We start from the raw sequence: 26,640 nt of genomic DNA, 5'->3' as shown, positions 1-26,640 counted from the left end.
GAATCCTGAGGTGAATTTACAGATTTATTTTTATGCTCCTCATTAATTTGTATTTCAACATCCATATACTTTCTGCTTGCTTTACTTCTTCAATGGCCTATTAGCGATGGAAATTAAACAAGTTACAACTACCAAAGAAAAAAATTACGCTCTAAAACAACATGTTGGCCAGTTCTCTTCAGCTGAATGATAAACAACTCAGTCAGCTGATTGAGTCATGAACTACTCTGCGGATCTCTTCCAGTCCTCCACTTTGCTCATTTGTGGGCTCTCAGAAGTCCTCAAACTATTCCATTTTAAAAAGCAAAAAAAGTTTAATAAAAATGTTATTCTTAGTTGCTTGAACCCAGAAGGCAGAGGTTGCAGTGAGCCGAGATCATGCCACTGCATTCCAGCCTGGGTGACAGACCAAGACTTTATCTAAAGAAAAAATAGATAAATAGATTCTTTGGCTTCAAAAATAAAACAGAACAGAGAACATTACCACCTTTGGCTACATGATCTTTACATTTTTAAATTACAAAATTTTTACATGATGCTTTAGAGAATTTCATTGTGTAGTTTTTGCTCAACCCTTTTACTCTCATCAATTTAACACGTTTTATTGTTTAAAAGTATTTATTTTGAAATACTAAAAAACATTTTTAAATACTTTTATTATTTATTAACAAAACACACCCCACAAATACATGCAAAAGTCAAATTATCTGAGTTAGCTAAATTCAGATACAGTATTGAAAGGACTTGTTTGCTAGAAAAAGTATGTGTTACATCATATTAATGTTAAATGTTACTTTACGCGTCTTCAAATAAGAAAACATTTTCCCAAAAAGGAAATTTAATAGTTTGTTATAGAATAGTTGACCATATAACATAAAATACTAAGTAAATATTTTTCCCATCGTGGACAAAGTGTACAACTTAAAAACCTAATTTGTTTGTGTTAGTGGACTTACTAAATATTAGTCTTTGCTAGTCTAGTTTACACCATATATCTTTCTCTTATGCCAACCTTCTGATTTTGCTCTGAAGTATTCTGCAACTTACTATTGTATGATACCAGCCTCAGAGCTAGCTTTTCCAGTTTACTGAGAATGCTTATTATACTCTGTAACCGATAAATCAATAAATCCTCATTGTAATATGTAAACTCCCATCTCTGTGAAGCAGTTAAAAGCAAACTGTGAATGAACACATGAATCCAAAAAAAGTATGTTGTGATTATATTGACTCTGAAAACGTTTGACTTTCGTAGAATACATCATTTATTGTGTAGTATAAATTGTTTGTACTATTGCTCATAATTTTTTGAATAATGAATCCAGTGAATAGTAAAATAATAAAAATGTTTGCATCCTAGGAATACATTTCAAGTAGTTATTCTGGAGAGCTACATGTTAGTGGCAAATTAATAGATATGAATCCTATTTTCTTACTTAGGGAGTGAAACTGGAACCCATTAATACAATTTTTATCCTTAGTAATTGAATTTAATATTGGTTTCATACATTTTCTATATCATATGAAAATAAAAATAAAGAACTTTAAAATATCATTTAAGTAACAATTTAAACACAATAAACTCTACTCTAAGTAAATGTCTCTAGAAAGGAATCATATCAGTGCATCAAAGATTTATGTTAACAGTCATGTCACCTTGCTTATGGCTTAATGAACAAGTTTCATTACTCATTAGAATTTGGGCCAAGTTCTAAGTATAATAGCTAGCCCATCTGTCTGCCTAATTATGTAATGAGTCCATACTTCTATGATAAAACTTAGCTTTGATACTGTTTTGTGATGGATTTTGTCTGTTTAAAAATAGCCCCTTTTGACTACTGGAAGTGGTTGTTTGTATTTTTTAAATGGTGATCTAGGTGTCCTAATTAGTTATTGTAAAGTGAAAATTTAAACACAAATCATTACAGATATCCCAGGAAGTAAATAGATGAGTTATAATAGCTAAGCCAAATATAAATATTAGAGTTTTTTTTCCAGATCTCAAATACAAATCTATTTCATTCCAAATAAAAAAGATGAAAGAGAAAAGTTCCTAATGGATAAAAGAAGAAAGATTGTTGCACATTCAAAACAGGTCATGATTTAAATATTTTTCTATTTCATAATTATAATAGATGTTGATCAATTGTATTCATGTCCTAATTCAACAGATTTTTTAAAAACATCTTCTGTGTGTTCCAGGCACTGTGTTAGGCACTGATGAACAAACTCAAACTGTATCTTGACCTCACTGTACCTTGACCTCGTAAATCTTTCAGGAGAGACATATTAAAATATTCATACACAGAAGTGTGTAATTATAACTTAGTTTAATATGATGAGGGAAAATTCCTAGGAATGCTAGGAAAGTATAACAGGCAGATTTAGATTTGTGGTAAGGGAAGAGGTGTTTCTCTGAGACCAGAAGTATAAATAGGAATTAGCCAGGAGAAAAAGCCTTCTGTATGGAAGCCAAAGCAAATAACTTGGCTTGTTGGAGAAACTGAAGGAAGATTTTTGCAGCAAAATAATGGCTGCTTGGAGCAAAAAAGGAGGATGGAGTAGTATGCAGAGTCAGATCTTATAGAACCATTTAACTTTCGTTGTGGTTTTTATCTGTTATTTCCCATTTTTTGACTTTATCTTACAAGCAGTGGAAGTTGTTGATGGATTTCAATCTGGGATATATTCTGATTTGCATTTTTAAAAGACTAACACTGACTGCTATGTGGAAGATAATTGGAATGAGACAAGAGTAGAAATAGAGAGACTCACTAGGAAGTAATAGAACTGATGAGAAATTGTGATAATTTGGATGTGGGGTGGGGGAGATTGAGAGAAATAGTGAGATGAGATAAATTTGGACAGTAGACTTTCTGGAAAGATACAGGATGTTGAGGAGAGTTCCCAGATAATTGTCTTGAACAGTCTGATAAATGGGAATACCATTTACTGAGATTTGGAAGACTGGAGGAAGAACAGAGTGAAATGGAATGACATCTTTAGCAGGTTGAATTTCAGTAGTATGTAAATTTCAGTAGTATATAAAACATCCAGGTGGATGTTCTTCTTGACATCTTAATTTTTCTTTGTCTTTTTTTTTTTTTTTTTTTTGAGATGGAGTCTCATTCTGTCACCCAGGCTGGAGTGCAGTGGCGTAATCTCAGCTCACTGCAACCTCTGGCTCCCTGGTTCAAGCAATTCTCTGCCTCAGCCTCCCGAGTAGCTGGGATTACAGGCACCAACCACCACACCTGGCTAATTTTTTTTGTATTTTTAGTAGAGACGGGGTTTCACCATCTTGGCCAGCCTGGTCTTGAACTCCTGACCTCGTGATCCACCTGCCTCAGCCTCCCAAAGTGCTGGGATTACAAGCGTGAACCACCGCACCCGGCCTGAAGCTTATTTTAAAAAGACAAAGGAAGTATAATCATTAACCTGAAAGACTACAAAAAAAAAAAACTGGAAATAAAATGAGCATGATTATTACCACAATAGAAATGTCAGTGAATGGACAGCTGCTAAAATATTTTGGCGAAATAAGAATAAAAGGGGTCCTTAAATAATGAAAGGATAGAAGATGAATGAGAGTAGTTCGTGTCCTACCTTGAGTTATTTGAAGGTACTTAGAGAATTATTTGAAACTTATTTCTTCTGCCTTCCAATTCAATTATTATTTTAATCAAGCATGTGCTATGCACCAAGCACTGAGGCAAGCACTGGGAATTACTGGTTAAATATAATTCAAGGCAGCAGCATCTGACATCACTGAGCATACAGTCTAGCAAGGGATACTGACCAGTAAGCAGCAATCATAATAGGGGAAGTGTGTAGTACTGTGTGGACACTTAGAAAGGACATCTATCTCCGACTTGGTGAATCAAGGAAGGTTTTATCATTGTGAAAACCATATATTCCATTAACTCTTTGGGCTATGTTGCTGTAAGTCTTGATTAGATTTTAGAGTGTACCATAGAGTATAATCAATTTTAGACCCTCCAAAAATATGATTTTAAAATATTGAATTTGCTATGGCATGTGAACAATATTGTTCACCTACTAAAGGAATAACACAGAACCTAATCAGATCCATATCCCTCACTTAAAACCCTTGGGTTTATATGTGTTTCATAATTCAGAATTTTCCAAATCTTATAAAAGGATGTTGTTCCAGGAAGCAGCCTATAATCAAACACATGAATGTTTCTGCAATGAGATATATGTGAATTGTCACCCTAAATCAGGTCAGGTTTTGCTGCAACAGGAGTGCAGCAAACTTATAAAAGTACTTTTTGTTTTTCAGAGCTTTCTGAACTTTGAAATTGTACATTAAAGGATTATGCATATAGCCTACTTGTCCGTAAGAAAAGTTGGACCTGATAAATTAACAATAAAGATACCCAGTGAAGATTTTACATTGCTTTGTGCCCATATTAATTGTTGAAATTAAGGAGAACTCATTCAGTTAAATTTGTTCCTCTATGGTGTGTATTGAATATTCTTCAATGATGGAGAGAATCAATGGGAAAAAGTAGAGGATACTCTTAATGGCTTCTTTATCATAGTATTTCTAAGAGATTATGGCATATCAAACGTTGTTAAAATTATAGAGACAGAAGAATCACCAAAAATGTGATAGATAACTTAAAATATGATTTCTTAATAATTTGACTAAATATTAGTCTCTCATAATCAAGCCTCTGTAGTCAGTGTAGTTGTGTATATGCTTTTTTTTTTCTTTTTGGAAATACTGAACACAACAAAACCTATCAACTAATTGCATTTTACACAGAATGACTATTATTCCTGATAAGGAATTTGTTATGCTGTGTTTAGAATTATTGCTGTACTATACAGTGAGAAGGCACTTGGAAAGGCAAAGTGGACTTTTACTTCTTTTCTTTTTTTTTTTTTTTTTGAGACGGAGTCTCGTTCTGTCGTCCAGGCTCGAGTGCAGTGGCGCAATCTCGGCTCACTGCAAGCTCCGCCTCCCGGGTTTATGCCATTCTCCTGCCTCAGCCTCCCAAGTAGCTGGGACTACAGGCGCCCGCCACCACGCCTGGCTAATTTTTTGTATTTTTTTTTTTTTTTTTAGTAGAGACGGGGTTTCACCATGTTAGCCAGGATGGTCTTGATCTCCTGACCTTGTGATCTGCCTGCCTCAGCCTCCCAAAGTGCTGGGATTACAGGCGAGAGCCACCGCACCTGGCCTGGTTTAATTTTTAAAATCTGCTGTTACAGACAGTGCTGTAAATGAGCAGCCTTCCTCAAACATATTTTTGTGTAGTTCTTTCGATAAATCTGTAAGATAAATTCCTAGAAATGAACATTTTGAGGTTCAAAAAATGTGTGTTCTTTTAATTTTGATGAAAATTGTCAAATTGTTATTTTAAAAAGTTATGTGAACAATATTTGAGAACAACAGTGTCTAAGAGAATGCTTATTTCTGTAAGCATTCGCTACTATTGAGTAAGTTGTTAGCCTTCCAGTGTGAAAGGTAAAAAATTATATTGTTTTGATATGCACTTATTTTATTAGGAATAAGATTAAGCTTTTAAAAATATTTTATTAGCAGTTTATTTTTCTTTTTATGTGAACTGCCTATTCCTGACCGTTCCCATTTTTGTGTTGGACAAAAAATTGTTTATAAATCAATTTTTATTGATTTATAAAAACTCTGAGTAGTAAATAAATTAGCTTTTTATTATATGCACTGTAAGCAGTTTTTCCTGTTTGAAATTTTGCATGTTTTTTTTTAACAGAGAGGTTTTATTTTTCTTTTACAGTGTCAGAATTGTGTTAAATTGTGGTATTTTATGATAACAAACAGCTTGCCTTCTTTTGAGTTGCTTGAGGTTATTATTATTATCATTTATGATTACCTAGAGAAAGCATTAGAACTGTTTGTAAACTTAGCCGTTGTGTTATTTTTTTCCGTTTAAAAGAGTTATTTTTATTAATTAGAAGCCCAGTAGGTAATAGTTTTTATAACTTAATACTAATTCAGATTTGTTTATCTTAGCAAATAAGCTGTCATAGTTCTTCAGTCATAAATCATCTCTTCCAATGCAAATATCCTTCAAGGATAGAACAAACAGGATCAAAACACAGTGAGAGGTTTGAACCCTTAGATTCTATATTGGGTTCATTTGGATGTGAGAGATTAAAGGAAAGCCTCTGAGATAGCCTTAACTGTGTAAAGAACTCTGTTTCTTTTCATTCAAATATTGTAAATGCTTAATTATCAAAATTGTAGGGCCTTGACTTATGATGTTGGAAAAGAACAATAAAATAACATCTTTGTATACCACATGTCCCCTTAATTTATGTCTAGCTATGAAGAAGTAAAACTGTAAAACCTGCCTAATATATATATTTAGTATAAACTCTGTAGCAACACAGCCACATGTAGTTTTTGAGCTTAATTCTCTGTCAGGCTCATAAGATCCTAAAACCCTTGGAGAGTTCAGCAAAAAGTAAATGAGAATAGGATGAAAAAAAAAGGTTGCATTTTTTAGCCTTTTAAATACCCTCATGTTCACTTTAGCAGTTATATACAAGTGTTTATTGTGATCAAAAGAAATATTAATATCTTTTAATATCTTTTTGATTGGCCAATCAGAAAATGCTTTTTTCATCCATCATACGTATTTTTACAAATTACTAAAGTAATACACATTCATTTTAGAAAAAGTTTAAAATATAGCTAAGCAACTTGACATTTTTACAAAATGTTTTCATACAATACATATAATATTATGACCTGATTGTTTCACTTAGCATATTATGAAAAACTTCCTATGTTATTATATATAATCTTTTACATATGAAGAATAAACAATTTAAATGGCTTTAAGTCTATTATATGATTGTACTATAATTTAATTGTTATTTTCAAATACCACTGCAGTGAAAATACTTAAAGCTGGATATTTGCACATATCTGTGCAAATGGAATTCTTGAGTTAAAGAATATTTAGAATTGTTAGAAAAAGTTTCTATCAATTAGAAAAGCAATTAGGCTATTTATAGAGATATCCTTGAGGAACTGTGTATTTTTAACTCCCTTTAAGTATATGGATTAGAGAGAAATACAGTACTTTTTTATAGCATAAAGATAACATTTCATCTTGCCGTCTAATTATAAAGTGTATTATCATAATATTCTCTAAGAGTGATCTAAGTTGCAAAAGCCATAAAGATATATAGTAATAGCTAGAATTTAATTTGGATTTACTTATGGTACAAATACTGAGAAACTATTCAAAATTTCTGTACTTTTTAAATATGCTTTTTTTATAACTTTCAAAAACACTGGTACCTAATAGAAAAGAATGATGTGAAGCTGAAAAAGGCAGTGTGTGTCCCATCAAAGAGCTTCACTGCTATAGTTTGCACAGACTGAGAGAGAAGGTTTGGACAGTAGTTAGTAACTTCCTTGAGAATAGTCAGTCATCCTCTGTCCTCAGTAAGCATGTCAAAATAGTGGACCAGAGTTTTTGACCGATTAATGTGAGTGATTTAAATCTTCAGGTATAGGAATGTAGCATTCGAAGTACTATGCCTGTGGGAAGTTTTTGGCAAAAAGGTGACAAGTATGAATAACTCTTTCAACTTGCTTTTTACAGTTGGCAACACCTCTTCTTGCCATTTCATTGTAAGCATTAACAGAAAAAATGTCTTGTTAGTCTGACTACTTGCTGGATGGAATTTAAAACATTTTATCACTTTTTGGAAAGATGTAGGATTTTAGTGGAAAATGTAGACTAGTGTAAGAAAACAACAAAATTGATTTTATTTTCATCTCTGTTACTGTTATTACAAGATATAAAGACAGCTAAATCAAAAAAATTGTGTCATGTATTTAGCACTACTGGTTGGATACATTAAAAGCATTTCATACCTCCTTTGCCCATGAGAATTTTATACCACTGGTTTTGAGTTGTTTCCTAATACTGCTGCAGTAAACATACTTGTACCTAAATATTTGGAGAGGGTTCAAGTGCCTGCAAATAGAATTAAGTTTAAAAGTATCTGGTATCTTGTAATTTATGTATATGTATGTATATATATAATGCTAGTAATATATTACCATAATTTTCTTTGTTCATTTATTATTTCATAGAGTAGGATGGCACTAAGTAACCTCTTAGTTGTTCAGTACAGGTAATACAGCGACAAGGAAGGCTTCAAGGAAATTTAACTTGGCCCTGTAGAATGGGTGGGATATGAATTAGCATAGGGGAAAGAAGAGAGGGTAATACAGAGGAGAGAAGTAGCAGAGATGAAGCACAGGTACAAGAGTAAATATAATCTATGAGAGGAGCTGCAGAGGTCACCCTGGCAGGAGCGGAGGCTCCTGGAGCATGAGATCAGATAAGCGAGACTAGTCTGAATTACTGAGAGCTTTCAAAAGTATGCAAAGACATTTAGATTTCCTGTGATAGGAAATAAGAAGCCATTGCAGAGTTTTTAAAGCAGTGGTGATTACTTGATGAAAATAGCATTTTAGGAGCATCAGTCTCTCACTTAGCATTGGAAGATTAATTAAATCAGGTTGGTGTTAGAGGTAAGAGTACCAGCTAAGAAGCCATCATGATAGTATAGTATTTTAAGATAGACAAACAATGTGCTGATGTAGGTTGGTAGCAGTGAGAATGGGAGGAAGAAATTCATATCAGAAACATTATCGACAAAATGTGATTTAATGACCAACTAGATGTGAAGGGTAAAGAATTCAGCATCTTAAGGTTCTCTGCATAAGAGATAGGAAAAACACAGTGCCATTAATAGAACGTCTTTATTTCAATACTAAGAACTAATTTCATTTTCTTTTGTGTAACCCTAACTTATAAACTTATGAGAAAAAATATTAAGTTGAGTTTGAGAAAAGTACGGCCAGATGGCAGATATAAAACTCATCAAAATTGGCTTCTAGAAACTGACAAGGAAAAGAAAGGAAGGGCTTGTAAGGATTCTTCTCTGGGAATAATAGAAATACCCATGAGAATTTCTTTGGAATGATAGCAATTTAGATTGTATAACCCCATTTCCCAAATAATTAAACTCTTTCCATGGAGTTTAGTGCTAAAAGTCAGAATGTCCAAAGTTATTCTGAATGATAAAGATTATTCATAAGAGCTGTATCTCAAGCCGTTCAAAGATAGGCCAGATGTCAAGGCTGCAGTTTGAGGTATCATCCTTCCGAAGGCAATAATATGTAACTCCTCTACTGGGCAAACAGCAGATCACTTTCTGAAGTGATGTCATTCAGATTGAGAATTATCAGAAGTAGCCTGACGTGTGAATATTTTAAAGTCCAGATATAAGCAGCTGGAGGCTGCATGTAGAAAGGATTTTTTTTTTTTTAAGATGGAGTCTCACTCTGTCACCTAGGCTGGAATGCAGTGGCATGATCCCGGCTCACTGCAACCTCCGCCTCCCTAGTTCAAGCAATTCTCCTGCCTCAGCCCCCCGAGTAGCTGAGATTACAGGTGCCCGCCCCCGCGCCTGGCTAATTTTTGTATTTTTAGTAGAGACAGGGTTTCACCATGTTGGCCAGGCTGGCCTCAAACTCCTGACCTCATGTGATCCACCCACCTCGGCCCCACAAAGTGCTGGGATTACAGGCGTGAACCACCGCGCCCAGCCAGAAAGAATTATACTAATTATTTTGTTTAAGAAGGCACATGATGAAGGATGGACAATGAATAGTTGTAAATCTTTGCTTATTTGCCTCTCTTTGTTCCTGCCAGACTGACCTCTATGCAGTTCCTCTCATAGATTATATTCGCGCTTGTACCTGTGCTTTATCTATGCTGCTTTTTTCCTCTACGTTACCCTCTTTTCTTTCCTCTTTGCTTATTTGTATCCCACCCATTCTACAGGACCAAGTTCAATTTCCTTGAAGCCTTCCTTCTCTCTGTATTACCTGTACTGAACAACTAAAAGGTTACTTAGTACCATCCTATTCTATGAAATAATAAATGAACAAGAAAAAAATATATATTAATATATTACTAGCATGATATATACATATAAGCTAATAAGCAAATATTTACAGCAACTATTCATTCATATTATCTAGGTGATTTACTCAAAATAGGTATTTCTACCAAAGTTGGGAAACAAAACACGTACCAGAAGAGGCAGATAACTGCGTGTCGCCCAAACCTAAACTGATCTAAGGAAAAATAACAAATTACAACTTTTACATGTCATGTCTTGTAGAGTTTCTGAAAATCCTTGAGGATTTTATCAGGAGACAGGTTTGTGGCTATTCTCTTAGCACACAGATGAGAATTGTTCTACTAATTAAGATGAAACAATAATTTTCATTGGCCTTACAGAGCTGGCGCTGTAGGTGACTATATGGTACATTGAGGGGAGAGAAGGGGACCTATATGCCTCCTCTGCTCTATAAGCTGTCATCTTGGTGGACAGAGAAGGTGGTGGGCCAGTCCTTATGTCCTTTCCACCTCCCATGCCCGCCGTACATTACCCATCTATTCAAAAGGAGAGGAAGAGGCATTAAGGGATGGAGGGTGACTGTGTATTACTTACCCATTTCTGAGTAAATTGACAAAGTTCCTTTCATAACTCTCTAAATCATAATCATTATAAATAAATGAGGCCTTAATTGTTTGCTGCCAATTTCCAGATGTTTTCTAGAATATATAGATCTATATAAATTGTTAACAATACAAATACTGTAAGTCTAAAGGAAATCACATGAAAAGTCCATCTCTGTGATCACTCACAGTAAATAAATTTGAACATAAGTGTAATTCACACTTAAGATCATTGTAACTCAGTCCCTGATATAGTTTACTAGTGTCCTGTCAGTTTGAAAGATTTAATGTGTTCCTATGTTACTAACTTACTACCAAAGAATAATCTAGGTACTGAGAATAAAGCCCATTAATCCTTAATACTAACACTTTAACACATAAAGGAAAGATGTATGTGATTTAATTTCAAGTCATCTATGGTGCTTGAGAAGTATTAACTGTGAAGTGAATGGATATTAAAGAATGAAAATTACATTTGCAAGTGGCATATGAAAATCAGGAATCAGGAAAAAAAATGAAAGTCAGTCTTACAGTCTTACTAAGAGAATAGTCTCAAACCTGTCTCCTGGTAAAATCCTCAAGGATTTTCAGAAACTCTACAAAACACGACATGTGAACATGGTAATTTGTTATTTTTCCTCAGATTAGTTTAGGTGTGGGCAGTATGCAGTAGCTACCTCTTTTGGTATGTGTTTTGTTACTGAACTTTGATAGAAATACCTATTTTGAGTAAATCACCTAGATAATATGAGTAGTTGCTGTAAATATTTGCTTATTAGCTTATGTATATATATCATGCTAGTAACATATTAATATGTTTTTTCTTGTTCATTTATTATTTCATAGAGTAGGATGGTTCTGAGTAACCTCTTAATTCTTCAATCTTTCTCTGCATTCAGAATTCCTTGTCTATAAAATACAAAAAAAGTGTATATGTTTGTACACTATTTTGTGATAAATGAAAATATAAGCATATGTGTTATAGGCTTTATAACATTTTCTATATTCTATGTTGTGATATTATACTAATTAAATAAAGTATAGTCTCTGATGAGTATGCATCATAATAATTTCAGAGCAATCTGCCTTTTCATGGTTATATAACAACTAAATTTGATGTTTTAGAAAAATGAATCACTCTTATTTATGTAAAAAGATTAGGACTTTTTACAATGTCTAAGCCCAATAACATGCAGTTTTAAACTGCCAGAAAGAAGCAGTGACTGTCTGAAAGTCCAGTAATACCATGAATGAAATTATACTTCAGATTTCTATTTATTATATCCTTATCTTGAAACCAAGGATTGACTCCCCATAAGAAAAAGCCTATGAGGAAAGTATAATTGAGCAGTTTTCAAAACAATATTTAAGAAGGAAACAACTTATCACTCTTAATTTTTAACAAAAGACCCTCTAAAAATAGTGAAACTGTGATGTTTTAGATGAGACAGTGATGTAACCAACAAACTCCATTTCTGGCTAAAAGAAATCAAGATACTCTATAAGCCTTCAGTTGTAACTTAAGCAAATGCTCATATGGGGAGTAGGAGTAAAACACAAACACCAGAATAAGGCAAAAAGAGGGACTTTCCCACTAATCTACATCCTTTTTAAAAAATACCACTGATGTATCCCATTACAATTCTTAGAAATCAAATAATTTTAAATGGGATCGTTGAAATGGTTGACATTGAATTTGTTTTTTCCTACATTCTGTCACATGCCTGCTTATTTTTGACTCCGATGCTTCTTCCATAGAAGATGCATAAGCAGTACACATTCAAGGCGACTTCATTCCTTTGTAAGCTTCTTTTTTCTTCTGACAAATTATGAAATCTAAAGAAGAGCGGAGACCAGCCTGACCAACATGGTGAAACTCCATCTCTACTAAAGTACAAAAAATTAGCTGGGTATGATGGCACGTCCCTTAATCTCAGCTACTTGGGAGGCTGAGGCAGGAGAGGTGCTTGAACCCAGGAGGTGGAGATTGCAGTGAGCCGAGATCATGCCACTGCACTCCATCCTGGCGAGACTCCATCTCAAAAAAAAAAAAAAAAAAAGGAAGAAAAAGAAGAAGATGATGATCTGAAATTCTGGTTTTCCAGAAGCAGTGATTCATTGTTATCACATTAAATAAATTCCTCCTGATACAGAAAGGCTAACCTTTACTTAGTTATTACTTAGGGTGAAATTTTATCTAACATATTTCTCACCAAGTCTCCCAAACTCCTTCGATTTAAAGTGAGAGAAATCAGTTCTTTTTAGATAACTGCTCTATCATTTAATGTTCTTCTGCAAAGGTTATTGACAAAATATATACTACAAATCTTCACATTAATTAATTGACTTTCTTTTATTCTTGAAATCTACTTTTAGGAGGTCAGCAGCAAAATTTCAACCCATTACTTTAGAATAGAAAATGTAAATGTACTTCTTATTCTCAACATATGTGTGTGATATTTATTCATAAGCAATATTCTATTGATTTTTGAGAGCCTGTTGGGCTAGTTACCAAATATACAGTGGTAAACACATTGTCCCTACCCTTATGGAGCCTCATGGGCTTGTTATTGGAATTGAGTTTTCTTGGGAATGTTACATATGATTTAAATATCCCCTGAGAGACAAAGTGAAGGAGCCCAATAAAATTGTAACTTAATCTTAATTTATTCTATTATCTCAATCACTTTCTAATGTTGTTAGGGGATTAAGCAAAATAACTCCATTATCTTCTGTTACGTACTTTCCTAATAGTATCATCTAATACACTTAGTGCTGCCATGTTCCAACTGGAATCCAGGGGACAATCTAGATATCTAACTTACAAAGCCTTAATTAAGCCTTGGGTAAAATTATACCAAAGGTAGTACTTTAATCTAGATATCTAACTTACAAAGTCTTAATTAAGCCTTGAGTAAAATTATACCAAAGGTAGTATTTTAAAATCCAAAAGTTGAAATAAAAGTACTTTAGTGATACTATAAAGAAGGAAATATTGCTTTAATTATTCTCTATGTTCTCATTTTTAAAAGAGGTGAAATAAAAGTAAATAAAACAAAGTTTCACATATTTTAATTTTTATATCCAACGTTTATGTTTATTATTCACCTAAGTAGGTATTAATTGATATGATTGATTGGTGAGCTTCATTTTTCAAGGTTACCTAAAGTAGTTAGTCAATGTTTAAAATATAGGTAATTTTTTGGTGCCTTGTCTACTTTTGATATTAATGACATTGAAAAAGGAATGTCATATATCTAATCTAAGCACAGTTGAATATACACATATCAAGTTTTTTCTGTGTTCTATTTAATCTCAACAATAAATCCAAGTTTCTTGCTGAATTTCAAGGCGTGAAGGAACTTCTTAATGTTAATGTAAATCTAAAAGACAAGCTTAATGCAGCATGGTAAATAAAATGACCCAGGAATTGTGAGATCTGAGTACAGCTTATTCTCACTTTCTCACTGTTTTCCTATGTAACACACTCTCCCGTTCACAGTATTTAAAACCTTTCAGCCACTTGAAAAAGGTATAACGTGAAACTCCCTACATTATAACTTGCTATGGATGAAAACTCCTTTTATAATCCATCCCTACAGAGAATTTTGTAAAAAGACTTCATATGATATATATCTACAGTAGAAACACCTAAAAGGCTGTGTAGAACAAGTGTTTAGAAGGTGCTATTCACAAAATAATTACCTAAGAAATATGCATAAATGAATGAATGACAGTGCTTTGTATAATTACATATCTTAGGAACTAAATTAATTTATCTACATTATTTCTTTGTATCCTTTATTCCAGTAATTCTTTATCTTTTTTCAATTTCTTTTTCCTTTCCTTTATTGTCCCTTTCTTTTCTTTTGGAGACAGGGTCTTGCTCTGTTACCCAGGCTGGAGTGCAGTGAGTGGGACAGTCTCAGCTGACTGTAGCCTCAATCTCTTGGGCTCAAGCAATCCTCCAACCTCGGCCTTCCTAGTATCTGGGACCACAGGCATGCACCACCATACCTGGCTGATAACTTTTTACATAGCAAAATAGTTTGGGGGAAAGGGCTGAATTAGATTTGATTAATTTTGAAGTTATAGGAGAAATCAACAAACTAATTCATACCTGATTAGTAATGAGGCTTTAACGCTAAATATTGTTGGCTGTATCTCCAAAGTTTTTCTTGCTTTTCTCCCTTTTCTAAGATACGTGTATATCCAGCCAATGATACCAGTTGACAATAAGAGGGACGTGTAAGGGACAATCTTATATGCAGACAGAGATGATAGTCACATCCCAGGAGTCGTTTAAGAGAAAAATGTGAATCCCAAAGTACATCTATTTTGATATCTATCAATTGATACCTGAAATTTCTCCATCAGATATTCCTGTATTTGAGTTAAAGCTTTGTACTGTAATAAATTATAGATATGCCTTTTTGTGAATCACATAACATCATCATAAAGTTCAGGGCAAGTGCTAAGCATCATTAGGAGGAGAATATGAGGATACTTAGATTCTTGATGGGAAATGAGTGAAGTATCATTCGGGTACATTTCTGCTAAGCATTGAGTTTTTGTTTTGAGTTTTTTCTCGCTCTCTCTAGAATTCTCTATTACTGTTGGAACTCCATTTTAATTATTATTACCAAATTATTTTAGACTTTGCTCTTTGAGAAATAAAGACAAATTTTCCACTTTCATAGTTCTGTCCCATGACTAGCCCAAACAATTGTTACTTTGACTATTTGATATCAGGTGTAAAAGAAAAAAATGTGGCCCAAAATCATTTTAAGAACCATAATAATTTTCTAAGCTTCATTTCCTGAGTATCCCCTTGTGTTTGGGATAGTGGGGGTTGGTAGTAGAAACAATGTGTACATAAGTATTGAATTGGGAGTCATCATTTTTAGGTCAAAAACTAGACTGATAATGCAATCAATGCTTTTGCTGAAAGTTGGCTTTTTTACTGAAATGTATCTAAACAAAACCTAGGTATCTACTCTGCTTAAACTTACATAAAGCTCTAAATTTAGCAACATTTTAGTACTGATGAAAATTCTCAAATCTCATGACTATCACAAGATATTGGAGATACCTGAACATGGTGGATGAAGTAGGTAGTAAGAGGGCCTTTTAAAATGCACTCTTTGGTTTCTACTTAATCTCAAAGATCTTGATATGAAGATTAACAAAGAGAAGAATGCTTGATTCTAAGTATGATATCCATGTAAACTTTCAATGACACCTTAGCTAGGCTAAGATTTTTAACACTATCCTTTGTCAAGGAAGACACTTATATGTATGGTATAAGTCATAGTTGATAGTTACTTTGGCTTTCTACATCCCTGCTAGTGTCAATTTTTTTTTGCATTTTCTGTAGTATAATGATAGCTGAAATCTGACTTTATTATTGTTGTAATGTCCAATTCTAGGTAAATAAATTATGCCCACAGCCGAATCAATCACAACCCATTATTAAATTTGAGTTTTCTATTAATAAGATTACAAATGTTTTAGTCTCAAAATTGTGTAAAACAAGATCAATTTTTAAGTTCCTATCCATTTATTAGTGAACGTGTTCAAAAAAATATGTATTTTTAATAAGGCAAAATGCATGATACCAAACACAGCATTGTTAGGTTGGTAGTATTTTGGAATTCACGATTTGGCTTTGATAAAAGTGACTCATGGACTCTTCAATATAGCTTTCCAGTGAATATATATTGAATGTTGAAAGACCACTCATTAAAATTAAATTTAAAAATAAAGTAAATGCTGTATGCTGTGAGCCATACAAGGCATAATGTCAACTTCAACAAGAAATGGTCTGCAAACACACCGTATTTGCCAAGTATCATAACAGTCTAGAAACTTCTGCTTCTGTGTCACAGATCATGAAATTAGGTTATTAGGCTTTTTTGGATATCTGTAAAAGCCCTAATTAAGCCCTTTAATACTCTAATTGAAATAGATATAAGTGCTTCTGGATGATACCCTGTAGCTGGTCCAGCTTCTTTAGTTGCAGACTGACCTAATAACTCAGTGATCTACTCACTAAGGACTTAGTATGCTCTGACAGCCAAACCAGTCCTAGTTGCCATATAATGAGCCTTGCAGGTCTAGCTACATTTCAGGAATTAACCTCTATAGCTAGTAGGTAAGGAAGAATAATGAACTTTAATATGTCTTGATTTCAGGAGTCATTTCACAAACTGTCTCATAATAACTTTCTGGAAAAGATCAAGAAATGATTGCACAGTTCTGAGAATTTATAGCTAATTGAAAAAGAATACATATTATACTCTGTAAAATTGCCTGTAAGAGCTTTTCTCTATACTTTATCTTTGGTTCTTTCCCAGTCAACATTTTTCTGAAGACCCAAGTTAAAAACATAAAGAGTAGACTTCTCAAAAGAACAAAAAAAAAGTGATAGCAAATTCAGGATGCCAAAAGATATGAATTGCTGGGGAAAATGAGCTATATTTACTAAGATGAAATCTGACAGAGATAAATGTAAAAATATTAAATTTAGGATCAATACTGTAGTGGGATAAAAAATGGCCACAAATTTTTTTGAGCTGCTCGTGCTCCACCCTTTGAATCTGGGCTGGCTGTGATTCACTTTAACCAACAAAAGAAAGCAAGGGATGTTGTACAACTTCTGAACAAGGTCTCAGAAGGCCTCACTGATTCTGGCATTGCCCTCTTGCTGACTTGTGCTGACCATGTGAATAAATCCGGGCCAGCTTACTTGAGAGTGAGATCTCACATCAAGAGAGAGTCCTAGCCACAAGGCAGTACCAACTGTTAGCACATGCCACCCAACCCCAGTGGACTACAGCTACTTGAGTGATTCCAGGCAAGGCTTATAGAACTGCCCAGCTGACGCAGTGGCTCACACCTGTAATCCCAGCACTTTGGGAGGCCGAGGCAGGCGGATCACGAGGTCAGGAGATCGAGACTGTCCTGGCTAACATGGTGAAACCCCGTCTCTACTAAAAATACAAAAAATTAGCCGGGCGTGGTGGTGGGCGCCTGTAGTCCCAGCTACTCGGGAGGCTGAGGCAGGAGAATGGCGTGAACCCAGGAGGCGGAGCTTGCAGTGAGTCGAGATTGCGCCACTGCACTCCAGCCTGGGTGACAGAGGGAGACTCCGTCTCAAAAAAAAAAAAAAAGAACTGCCCAGCTGAGCCAAGCCCAAATTGACATGATTAAATAAAATAGAGTTGTTTTAAGCTATTGACTTTTGGGTGATTTATTCTGATATGGAAATATTAATTGTAGATGTCAAAAAAAGAGAAGTGTTTGCCTTGGTTTTGCTGGCAAAGCAGGCCCAGGTATTAGTGGGTGAGCCTTTTGCCCCAACGCTCAGTCTAAGCCCATAGTGAAACATGGCAGCATCAAGATAGAAGTAAATTCCCAGATTGAGAGAGATATAAGTTCCATTTCCCTTTGTAATGACCATACTGAATTGTTGTATAGGACTCTATGTTTTTAAAAACACTAGACATGCCGAGAGAGTAACCAATAATGGTGAGCAATTTATTAACCTATACAAAGCCCTTTGAGGACTGAAAGTGTTAGCCTCAAAAAAAGTAAAACACAGTAAAGATACAACAATTTTCTTAACATTTTGACAACACCTCATAAAGGAAATCAAGTAGGGTAATGATTTAAAGGGTAGGTGTAGGCAGATAGGTAGAAGAGCCAACAAGGCTCTCTATGAAAATAAGGAATAATTCTCTGACTATATAGTTATTATTCAGCTCCCCATTTGATGTGATTTGGCTGTGTCCCCACCCAAATCTCATATTGAATTGTAGTTCCCATAATCCTCATGTCTCATCGGAGGGACCAGATGGAGATAATTGAATCATGGGAGCAGTTTCCCCCTCCCTGTTCTCATGAGATCAGATGGTTTTAGAGGGGGCTTTTCCCCCTTTTGCTTTACACTTCTCCTTGCTGCTGCCATGTGAAGAAGGACATATTTGCTTCCCCTTCCCTTATGATTGTAAGTTTCCTGAGGCCTCCCCAGCCAGGCTGAACTGTGAATCATTTCAACCTTCTTCCTTTATAAATTACCCAGTCTTGGGCTGCCCTTTATAGCAGTGTGAGAACAGACTAATACACCATTCTTACCACTTTCTAACAGTTCTTGTTTTCACTTTCTGTATGACTTTTCAACCCATTTTCCCATCTACTTCTACCTTCACCTTTTCACTTATGGATTCATTCTTCAGTCTTTTTCAGATACGAAGTCTTCTTACTTTTCTCTTATCAATTTCATTTTTTTATATTCCCTGATGTCTTACATGTACTTTTGTGAGCATATTTGTGTGTATTCATATTTATATGGTAGTGTGTATATATTCATAAATATGTCTGCGTATGTACATTTTTATATGTATCTGTGTGCATTATAGTCTGTATATGTATCTTTCGGTTGTGGCTAAAACTGAACAAGAAGTTTATTTCATTAGTTACAGCTTCTGCATGGAGGAATGGGTAAGCCGATCAATTGCCTGTCCTCTTCCTTACATTTCTGTGCTTCCTCCCCTCCCCATCTTTCCCTCCTTCTCCTTTTGTCCTTACACCTCAGCTCCTTTTAATCGGTCTTCATGAACCTTCTTTCCATTGTTTCTACTTGTGTCTATCCACAACTTCTGCACTGAGTGTGCCACACTCACATTTTACCTGAAACTTGAATTTGCCAAGGACACTTTTTTCCCAGTAGCCCACTAGACAGCAGCCTTTCTCCCTTACCCCATGTAATAGGAAGGAAAGCTCTGGTTCCCTTTTAGTACTGTCATACCTTCTGCATCCGTGTAAAACCCCTTTGAGGTTTACATCATCCATCTCTATCATTCTCTATCCCTCTTGTTCAGTAATTGCTTCTGATCTCCTGATCAATGCCATTTATTTAATATGAGTTTCGGGCATCTCATTCAGTGTCTTCCTCTCTACTCCAGCTTCTGCATTCATGCTGACAAACTTCAATATCTATGTCAATAACCTGCATTATTCATTTGCCTCCTGAATGTTAATGACCTTTACCTTTTCACTTCAGCTACTCACTCTGGATCTTCTTGTCACTCAGAACTTTTCTACATCTGAAATCCTAAGGTCAAAGTTGCCTCTCTGACAGAAATCACAGTCTTATTCCAACTCTTCTTGCTTTTTAGCCTCAACACAAATCAAAATATCCAGTCCCTTGCTCCTTCCATTCTCCCCATAGAGTAACAGCCCTTTGTTGACTTGCTTTCTTCTCCCCTCAGTCTGGAGTCTGGGTTTAATCACTTTCTCCCTAAGACAGTTTCCTTATGTCCTCGTCTTTTTCACCCTACTGCCCTGTAAGTCATAAACTCTGAGTTACTTCTATAACTTGCTTTCCGCAAATCTACCCCCAAAGTATAGAGCTGATGGGGGGAAAAATTATACCACTATGATGGTTTATGTCTTCTACAAGACTGTAGTATCTAGCTTTAGCTAGATCATCAATACCACCTAAAAATCCTTTTTCAAATCCCTGGTCACCTCCCTTTCTTGTCCTATTAAACCCTCACTATTCTTTTTCAGCGTTTTTCCTCACTCTATGCTTTCAGCAGAGATCTTACCTTTCTATTCCATGAGGAAAATTGAATCTAGCACGTATGAGATCAGTCATTTCCTTCCTCCACACCTACAGAATTATCCACAGATATATTCTTTCTACCTCTGTTCTTTTAGTCTGCAAGAAAAGTTAACCAGTCGTAGTTTCAAGGATAATCCTACAAGTTATGCTTATGATCCATTCCTCAGAAGCCCATTTTAAAAAGCATTTCCTTCCTCCCTTATACCTTAGCATGTTTCTGTTTCTTTAGACTCCTTTCCCATAGTCTATCAACACATTCACATGTTTTCCATTTCTTACAAGACTTCTTCAGCCATACGTCCCCTTGTAACTACAATTCTCTTTACATCCTAACCAAGCTCTTATAAAGCAGCCTATACTTAGTTTTCACTTTTTCACATTCCATTCATGCTTTTTCTCACTTTTATCATACCATTACAATTGCACTCAAAAAAGGTTATCACTTCCTGCCAAATCAAATGGACATTTCACTTTAATCTTGTTTAATCACTCCCTTCTTGGAGTTCTCATCTCTGGATTCTGTGACTTTCCTACTCTTGGTTCATCTTTTACTTCTTTGACCATTCTTTCTCAATTTATTTTTAAAATTTCTTTTCTTTATATATTTGTTGTCATTTTGGTTCTATCCTCTTCCTCCCTCTCTTCTCCTTTTTTATTTCTTCTCTCTCTAAACATTTCCATCCACTCCTCTGGCTTCAGTTGCAACCGAAAGTAAAATGTAGTATGGCCTACCTGTCTAGCCCCATTTCCTGCCATCTTTAACCTCTTATTTTGTTGTTCTGAGCAACTATACTACTGGCAGTACTTGAAACACATCAAGCTTTTTATACCTGTGTGTTATTTCCTCTGCCTGGAATGCACATCCATGCCCTGTCTCCATTCCCACCTTTCTTGAGGTAACTCTTTCCTTCTCATCCTTCAACACTTAGGCATCATCAGGAAGACCTTACAGACCTTTCCTCTCCTTCCGTACCCAAGGTAGGTTCTGTTAATACCTGTGTTTATGTTATAACATTTATCAATAACTTACTGGAGTTATCCATATAAAGATCTGCTTTCCCACCTTACTGCTTCTTATGAGTAAGGACTATGTCCTGTTCTTTGAATAATCAAAGCCCAGCACAATGCCTGGCACATAGGAATTGCCCAACAAATACTTGTTGATTGAACTGAAATAGACCTAATATTCTCTCTTTAACACAGACTCTTATATCCAAGTGTCTGCTTAACATCTCCACTTTTATGTCCTACTGATACCACAAATGTATAAGACTTAACTTACACACATACTCCCCCCACACACATACTCCCCAGCGAAAATCTACTGTTCTTCCTCTCCATTATCTTGATTAGGGCATCACTATCTACATAGCCACCAAAACCAGAATCTTGGGAGTCAGCCATCTTGCCCAATCCACCTAACCTCATTCTATCCTCAGAGGTCATGAAGTGCTTTGGATCCCATATCCTAAATATCTTTCAAATGCATCTCCTTCTTTCCATCTACATTGGTACAGCTCTAATTCAGGCCTTCAGCTCTCACTGGGATTGTTTTTTATTTTTATTTTTAGTTATTTTATTATTTTTTTTAGACAGAGTCTTGGTCTGTTGCCCAGGCAGGAGAGCAATCGTGTGATCTCAGTTCACTGAAACCTCGGCCTCCCAGGTTCAAGCAGTTCTTGTGTCTCAGCCTCCCGAATAGCTGGGATTACAGGCATGTGCCACCACACCTGGCTAATTTTTTTATTTTTAGTAGAAACAGGATCTCACCATGTTGGCCAGGCTGGTCTTGAACTCCTGGCCTCAAGTGATCTGCCCGTCTCGGCCTCCCAAATTGATGGGACTACAGGCGTGAGCCACCTTGTCTGGCCTGACATATTTTTTAATTGTGGTAAAATGTCATAACATAAATTTATCATCTTAACCATTTTTAAGTGTATAGTTTAATGGCAGTAAGTACATTCACACCATTGTGCTCATTAGGATATTTTTTAAATAAAAGGCTATGTGGTCTTCTGACCTACAGGTCAACCTGCCTTCATCCCATCTCTGCATTCTTGGCAATATGAACTTTCTAAAATGCAAATGATGTTACTAGATGAGTTAAAACCCTTTCATTGTGTTCCCCTGTCTACATCAGTTGTTTCATCACAAAGTTTTCACAGGTTCAAATTGAAGTAAAGAAAAAAATACAATATACCAAGTTTTTCTTAAATATTTTAGCTGAAAGGTTGAGTGAGTGAATGGATGGCAACATTAATCAAGATAAGAAATACTGAAACATGCATAAGAAGTAAAATAGTTTTGTTTTAAATATACTGAGTATCATAGGCCAATTGTATAAGCAAGAGGAGATTTCTTGAAGGCAGTTGGATAAGTGAGTCTAAAACTCAAGAGAATTTTGAGAAAGGGGTCTAGATTTGGAAGTCATGAGCATTTAAGTGTCATCAAGGGAGCAAAATGAAAAGAAAAGATGATAAAATACATCAACATTAAAAATACCAACAAAACAACAACCATAGTGATAAAAGAAACAAAAATCATATTTAAAGTCTTCTCATCCTTCTGACTGAGAGAGGGCAAGATCTTTTAATACTAATGGCAAACCCTAGGTGCAGCATTTTTAGTGACTTTGTCTCCTCCTCCTCACAACCTTGTATAAGGGTTTACTTGTCTGTTCTTCAGTTTCTTCATATTTAAAATGGAGAAATCCTAATCCTAGCTCTAGCCCTTTTCCTGTTTCATGAAGCGGTTGAGAAGATATCACTGAGTAATATTTAAAGCAGCTGGAGCCTATTTTAGTGAGCTACATAATTTTTTAAGGACATTATTGATTTGGACAGTAAGAATAGCCTGCAGGCAAATCCTGCAAGGTGCTTCAACAGACACACACGTCTACCTTCCTGTTGGCACAGCCCATGTTTGGCAGGTGTATTCCATTCCTTACAGGAAGGAATAGGTGCTTCATTGTGTTACAGAAGTCAGTAAGCTTTCACAAAACTAAGTAATTGACATTTTTCTCATTTCTGAGATCAGGTTTTCATAAATCATTCGACCTGGATAAATTGAGATTGTTGTTGATCTGGTAATTGTTGAAATACAATGAGGACATTGCAAAACATGATATTTAACTATTTCCTCCTAATCTCTTACCTTAACAAGATATAAGAGTTCTAAATGGAAAGATGTCCTAATGTAGAAAAAGGAAACAAAAGTAAGATGAGCCTGTCTGTAAAGGAGAAGCCAGAAGAAGCACAACACAGATTCATCTCAGTAATTTGGGATTCCAGTGATTCTGAATTTGTAGTAACAATAATAATAACTAGACAAAATAGAGCTGACTTTTATATTGTGAAAAAGGTTTTATCACTAGTTAGTAGTATAAATTATATTATGGAGAAGGGATACATTTAGCCAGTTTGCAAGTAATATTTTCTGGCTTTTAACAATATATGCAAAGCAATGCTACTAATATCTTATAATGATTTCTGCTGGGAGCTATTTAATGGTTATTTCAAGTTACTATCAGATTTTAACAATAAACTTAAAATTTCATAGTGTAGTTCTATAATTCATACTCACATTTTTCTTTCCCCTCATTGCACAACTCAAGTTAATTAAACATTGCCTTAAGGGATTCATTTAGTCCTATGAGTCATAATATTCAGAGTGTGTAAGTTAGCACTAGTTTTTAACCACTAGGGAAGGTTCAAGTATTGCAGACTAATCTGAGAATACAGTGAATTTTCTAATGACTCTTCTAGTTCAGGTATTTGTACCACTAGACTGTTTTAGTGGATATACAACATTTATGTATAGTTTGCATTTTAGAAAAGTTTGTAGTAATAAACTTAGACAAGATTTGCCTTTTTACTCTAAGATCATTACCGTGTTCTTAAAGCAAAGTTTTTTGATGCACTGAATAATTTTGTTTTATTTTCCTGTTTTTTGTTAACAGAATTCTTGATAGATACAAAATCATCCAATAAACTTCAGCTAGTTTTCAGCATTACATGCCGTTGATTTGTCCATTCCTCAGTGGAACTTCCAAATCATCTAAACCAGCTTGTGTGACACTAAGAATACCCTCATTCCTTTAGTGTCTAGCTCTGTGCTGTGTTTATTTGCAGAGGACCCTCATGCATGGATCCATATAAATGAGGCAAACTGTGAAGCAGACTAGACTGTGCCGCTTACCGTAAAGTCTTTGAGAGAGGAAGATTGTGTATATGAAAACTGCTAGGCATGATATTTACTTATAAGGAAGATTTCTATGTGTATAACATCAAGCAAGATTTTTGGTTGAGGTTTTATGCTTTCAGTAAAGAAAATAAAAGAAGAAAACCAATTAATGGTCTGATTCTATCATCTTTTGTCAAGCATCTCTTACTGATCCACATGAATGTGACCTCCCGCTCATAGAGCAGTCTAAGAACACTGCAGAATGGACTTCTGAACTTTTGACTCTCTTTTCAATTTAATTGACTAGTTTTTAATCAACTAAAAAAATCATTTTCTTTGACTAAAATGTCTATGTAGGTAATTTCTAGTGCATCTATGCTACTCAGAAATAGAAACTTTTTTTTTAATTAGAACAAAAAGTCTGGTTTTATTAGTATCAAATCATTGTGTATATTTAAATTATTTCCATGCTACTGTAACTTGAAATGTTTCCCACCTAACCACTATTTCTGGCTTTATGTTTATCAGCTGATTCTATGAAAAGATGGGAATTTAGTACATAGAAGTTACACAGTATACCAACCAATGAATCACTTATCTAAGTAACAGGTGAAGCATTGCTGGTATTTGTGTTTTGAAATATGTGCTTTTCTTAGGTAAAATCAGTTTATTCTACATTTAATATGTGATCCTGTCATTGCATAGTAAATGATCCATTCACAACCTTAATGCAAGTAGCTAAATGTATTGAAATAAGTGTCTTATAAACTTTGTGTGGCATCTAATGCTGACATAATTCAAGGATCTGGGTTAAAGTTTGTGTCGTTGCTGGGTTTTTTTAACCTCAAATACTTGGCACTCTGTAGCAGTGTCTCTCACAGTAATGCTTTGTTTCTTAACATGACCGTGAGGACTGCTTGGTCACAGGCAAATACTGTCCTTTATCAGCCAGGACATTCTTAACAATAATTGCCCTTTTTTTCCCCTTCTCACCCCCATCCCAACCCCAACTTAGGTTGGAAAGGCTGGTGGATGTACTGAGGAAGAAGGTTGGAACCGGGACCGTGAGGACAGTGATCTGATTGAAAAAAAACGACAGTCTGGGGAAGCGATCACATCTGGTGACCAGGCTGCTTCATTCAACACTGTGTAAACACTAAAGCCTTAACTTAGCAAACAGTTGTTAGAAGTGGGACACTCCAACCACATTCCAAGCTGAGATAAAATCAAATCACAAATGTTTAACCACTTTGCTGCTGACTTGAGTTATTTATCCAAATATATTAACTATAGACTTTTACCAATGGGTAGCTATAAGGTTACAGCTTATTTTGTAACTATTTTATATCTCAATATCTTTCATATAAATCTTTTTACTGAGAGATCATTATAGAAACATGTTAAAGTTGGTTAGGATCATATCTTCACATATGGCCCTTTCTGAATCAAAGTGCGGCAAAGTAAATATTGTCTAAGCTTTAATCCACTGTGTTAGGTCAAAACTTCAAATACATGCATTTTTCAATATAGGGTATATTTCTTAACTGATGAGAGAGGCTTAAACATGAGTGTGTAGTCTTCCTTCAATGCATGTATGTAATCTTTGTTAGTATAAAAGATATTAAATATAGGTGCCAAGAATTAAATGTATAATTTGTTTAATAAGAGATGGATATATTAAAATTACATTCATCAAGGCATGATTTTTGTTTCACTACAAATAATGCAAACTGTTTTCAATAAAAAGAGACTGTTAATGTGTACTTATAAATTCACATTGTCAGTATTTTTTAATATTGGGTCTGAATAATTATCTAAATTCTACTTAAGCTATAAGTCTGTCATTTTTGCTTGAAAATTAGCATGCCTCTGTCTTAAAAGAGACCATCAAACCTATTAAGTATTCTTATTATCTTTTTTTAATTGCCATTTGATTTTTATTGTGGAGGAGGAGGATCTAATATATAATATTCAATACAATTGTAATGTAGAAATATAAGAATTTAGAAAAAAGTAAACTTGCCATTTGGTTAAGGTTACCTGCTTTTTATTTTATTCCAGAAATAAGATAGTTACAGCATAGCAGTCATATGAAGTTATGAGTAGAACTGAGATTTTAATGTAATTAGTTATAGGCAAAGTACTTTCATATTTTTAGATTAGACAGATGAAAGACCAAGAGGAAATGACTGTGCCTGGAACAGGATGAAATAGACAAGTAGAGATTTAATTAGCAAAAATTTTGTAGGGAAGTAAAAT

The 26,640-nt window shown here is 34.8% G+C and overlaps 1 protein-coding gene across 26 annotated transcripts in view; it reads left to right on the top strand.

Moving 5' to 3' along the window:
• The window catches only part of MIPOL1 (mirror-image polydactyly 1), a 363,261-nt gene extending 337,109 nt beyond the window's left edge, over positions 1-26,152 (top strand). For 24 of the 26 annotated variants that reach the window (XM_019039995.4, XM_019040000.4, XM_055360789.2 and 21 more), the window contains one exon: positions 25,397-26,152. In XM_019039995.4, the coding sequence (XP_018895540.4) occupies positions 25,397-25,463 (67 nt within the window). In that variant the 3' untranslated portion in view covers positions 25,464-26,152. Of the gene's footprint in view, positions 1-24,157 lie in introns of all 26 variants that reach the window. The other 2 variants (XM_063697692.1, XM_063697689.1) reach the window with 2 other exon arrangements.
• Positions 26,153-26,640: the final 488 nt, after the last annotated feature.

Source organism: Gorilla gorilla, chromosome 15, assembly GCF_029281585.2.
Source record: "Gorilla gorilla gorilla isolate KB3781 chromosome 15, NHGRI_mGorGor1-v2.1_pri, whole genome shotgun sequence".
Lineage (NCBI taxonomy): Eukaryota > Metazoa > Chordata > Mammalia > Primates > Hominidae > Gorilla > Gorilla gorilla.
This window is presented reverse-complemented; position numbering and strand designations above follow the sequence as displayed.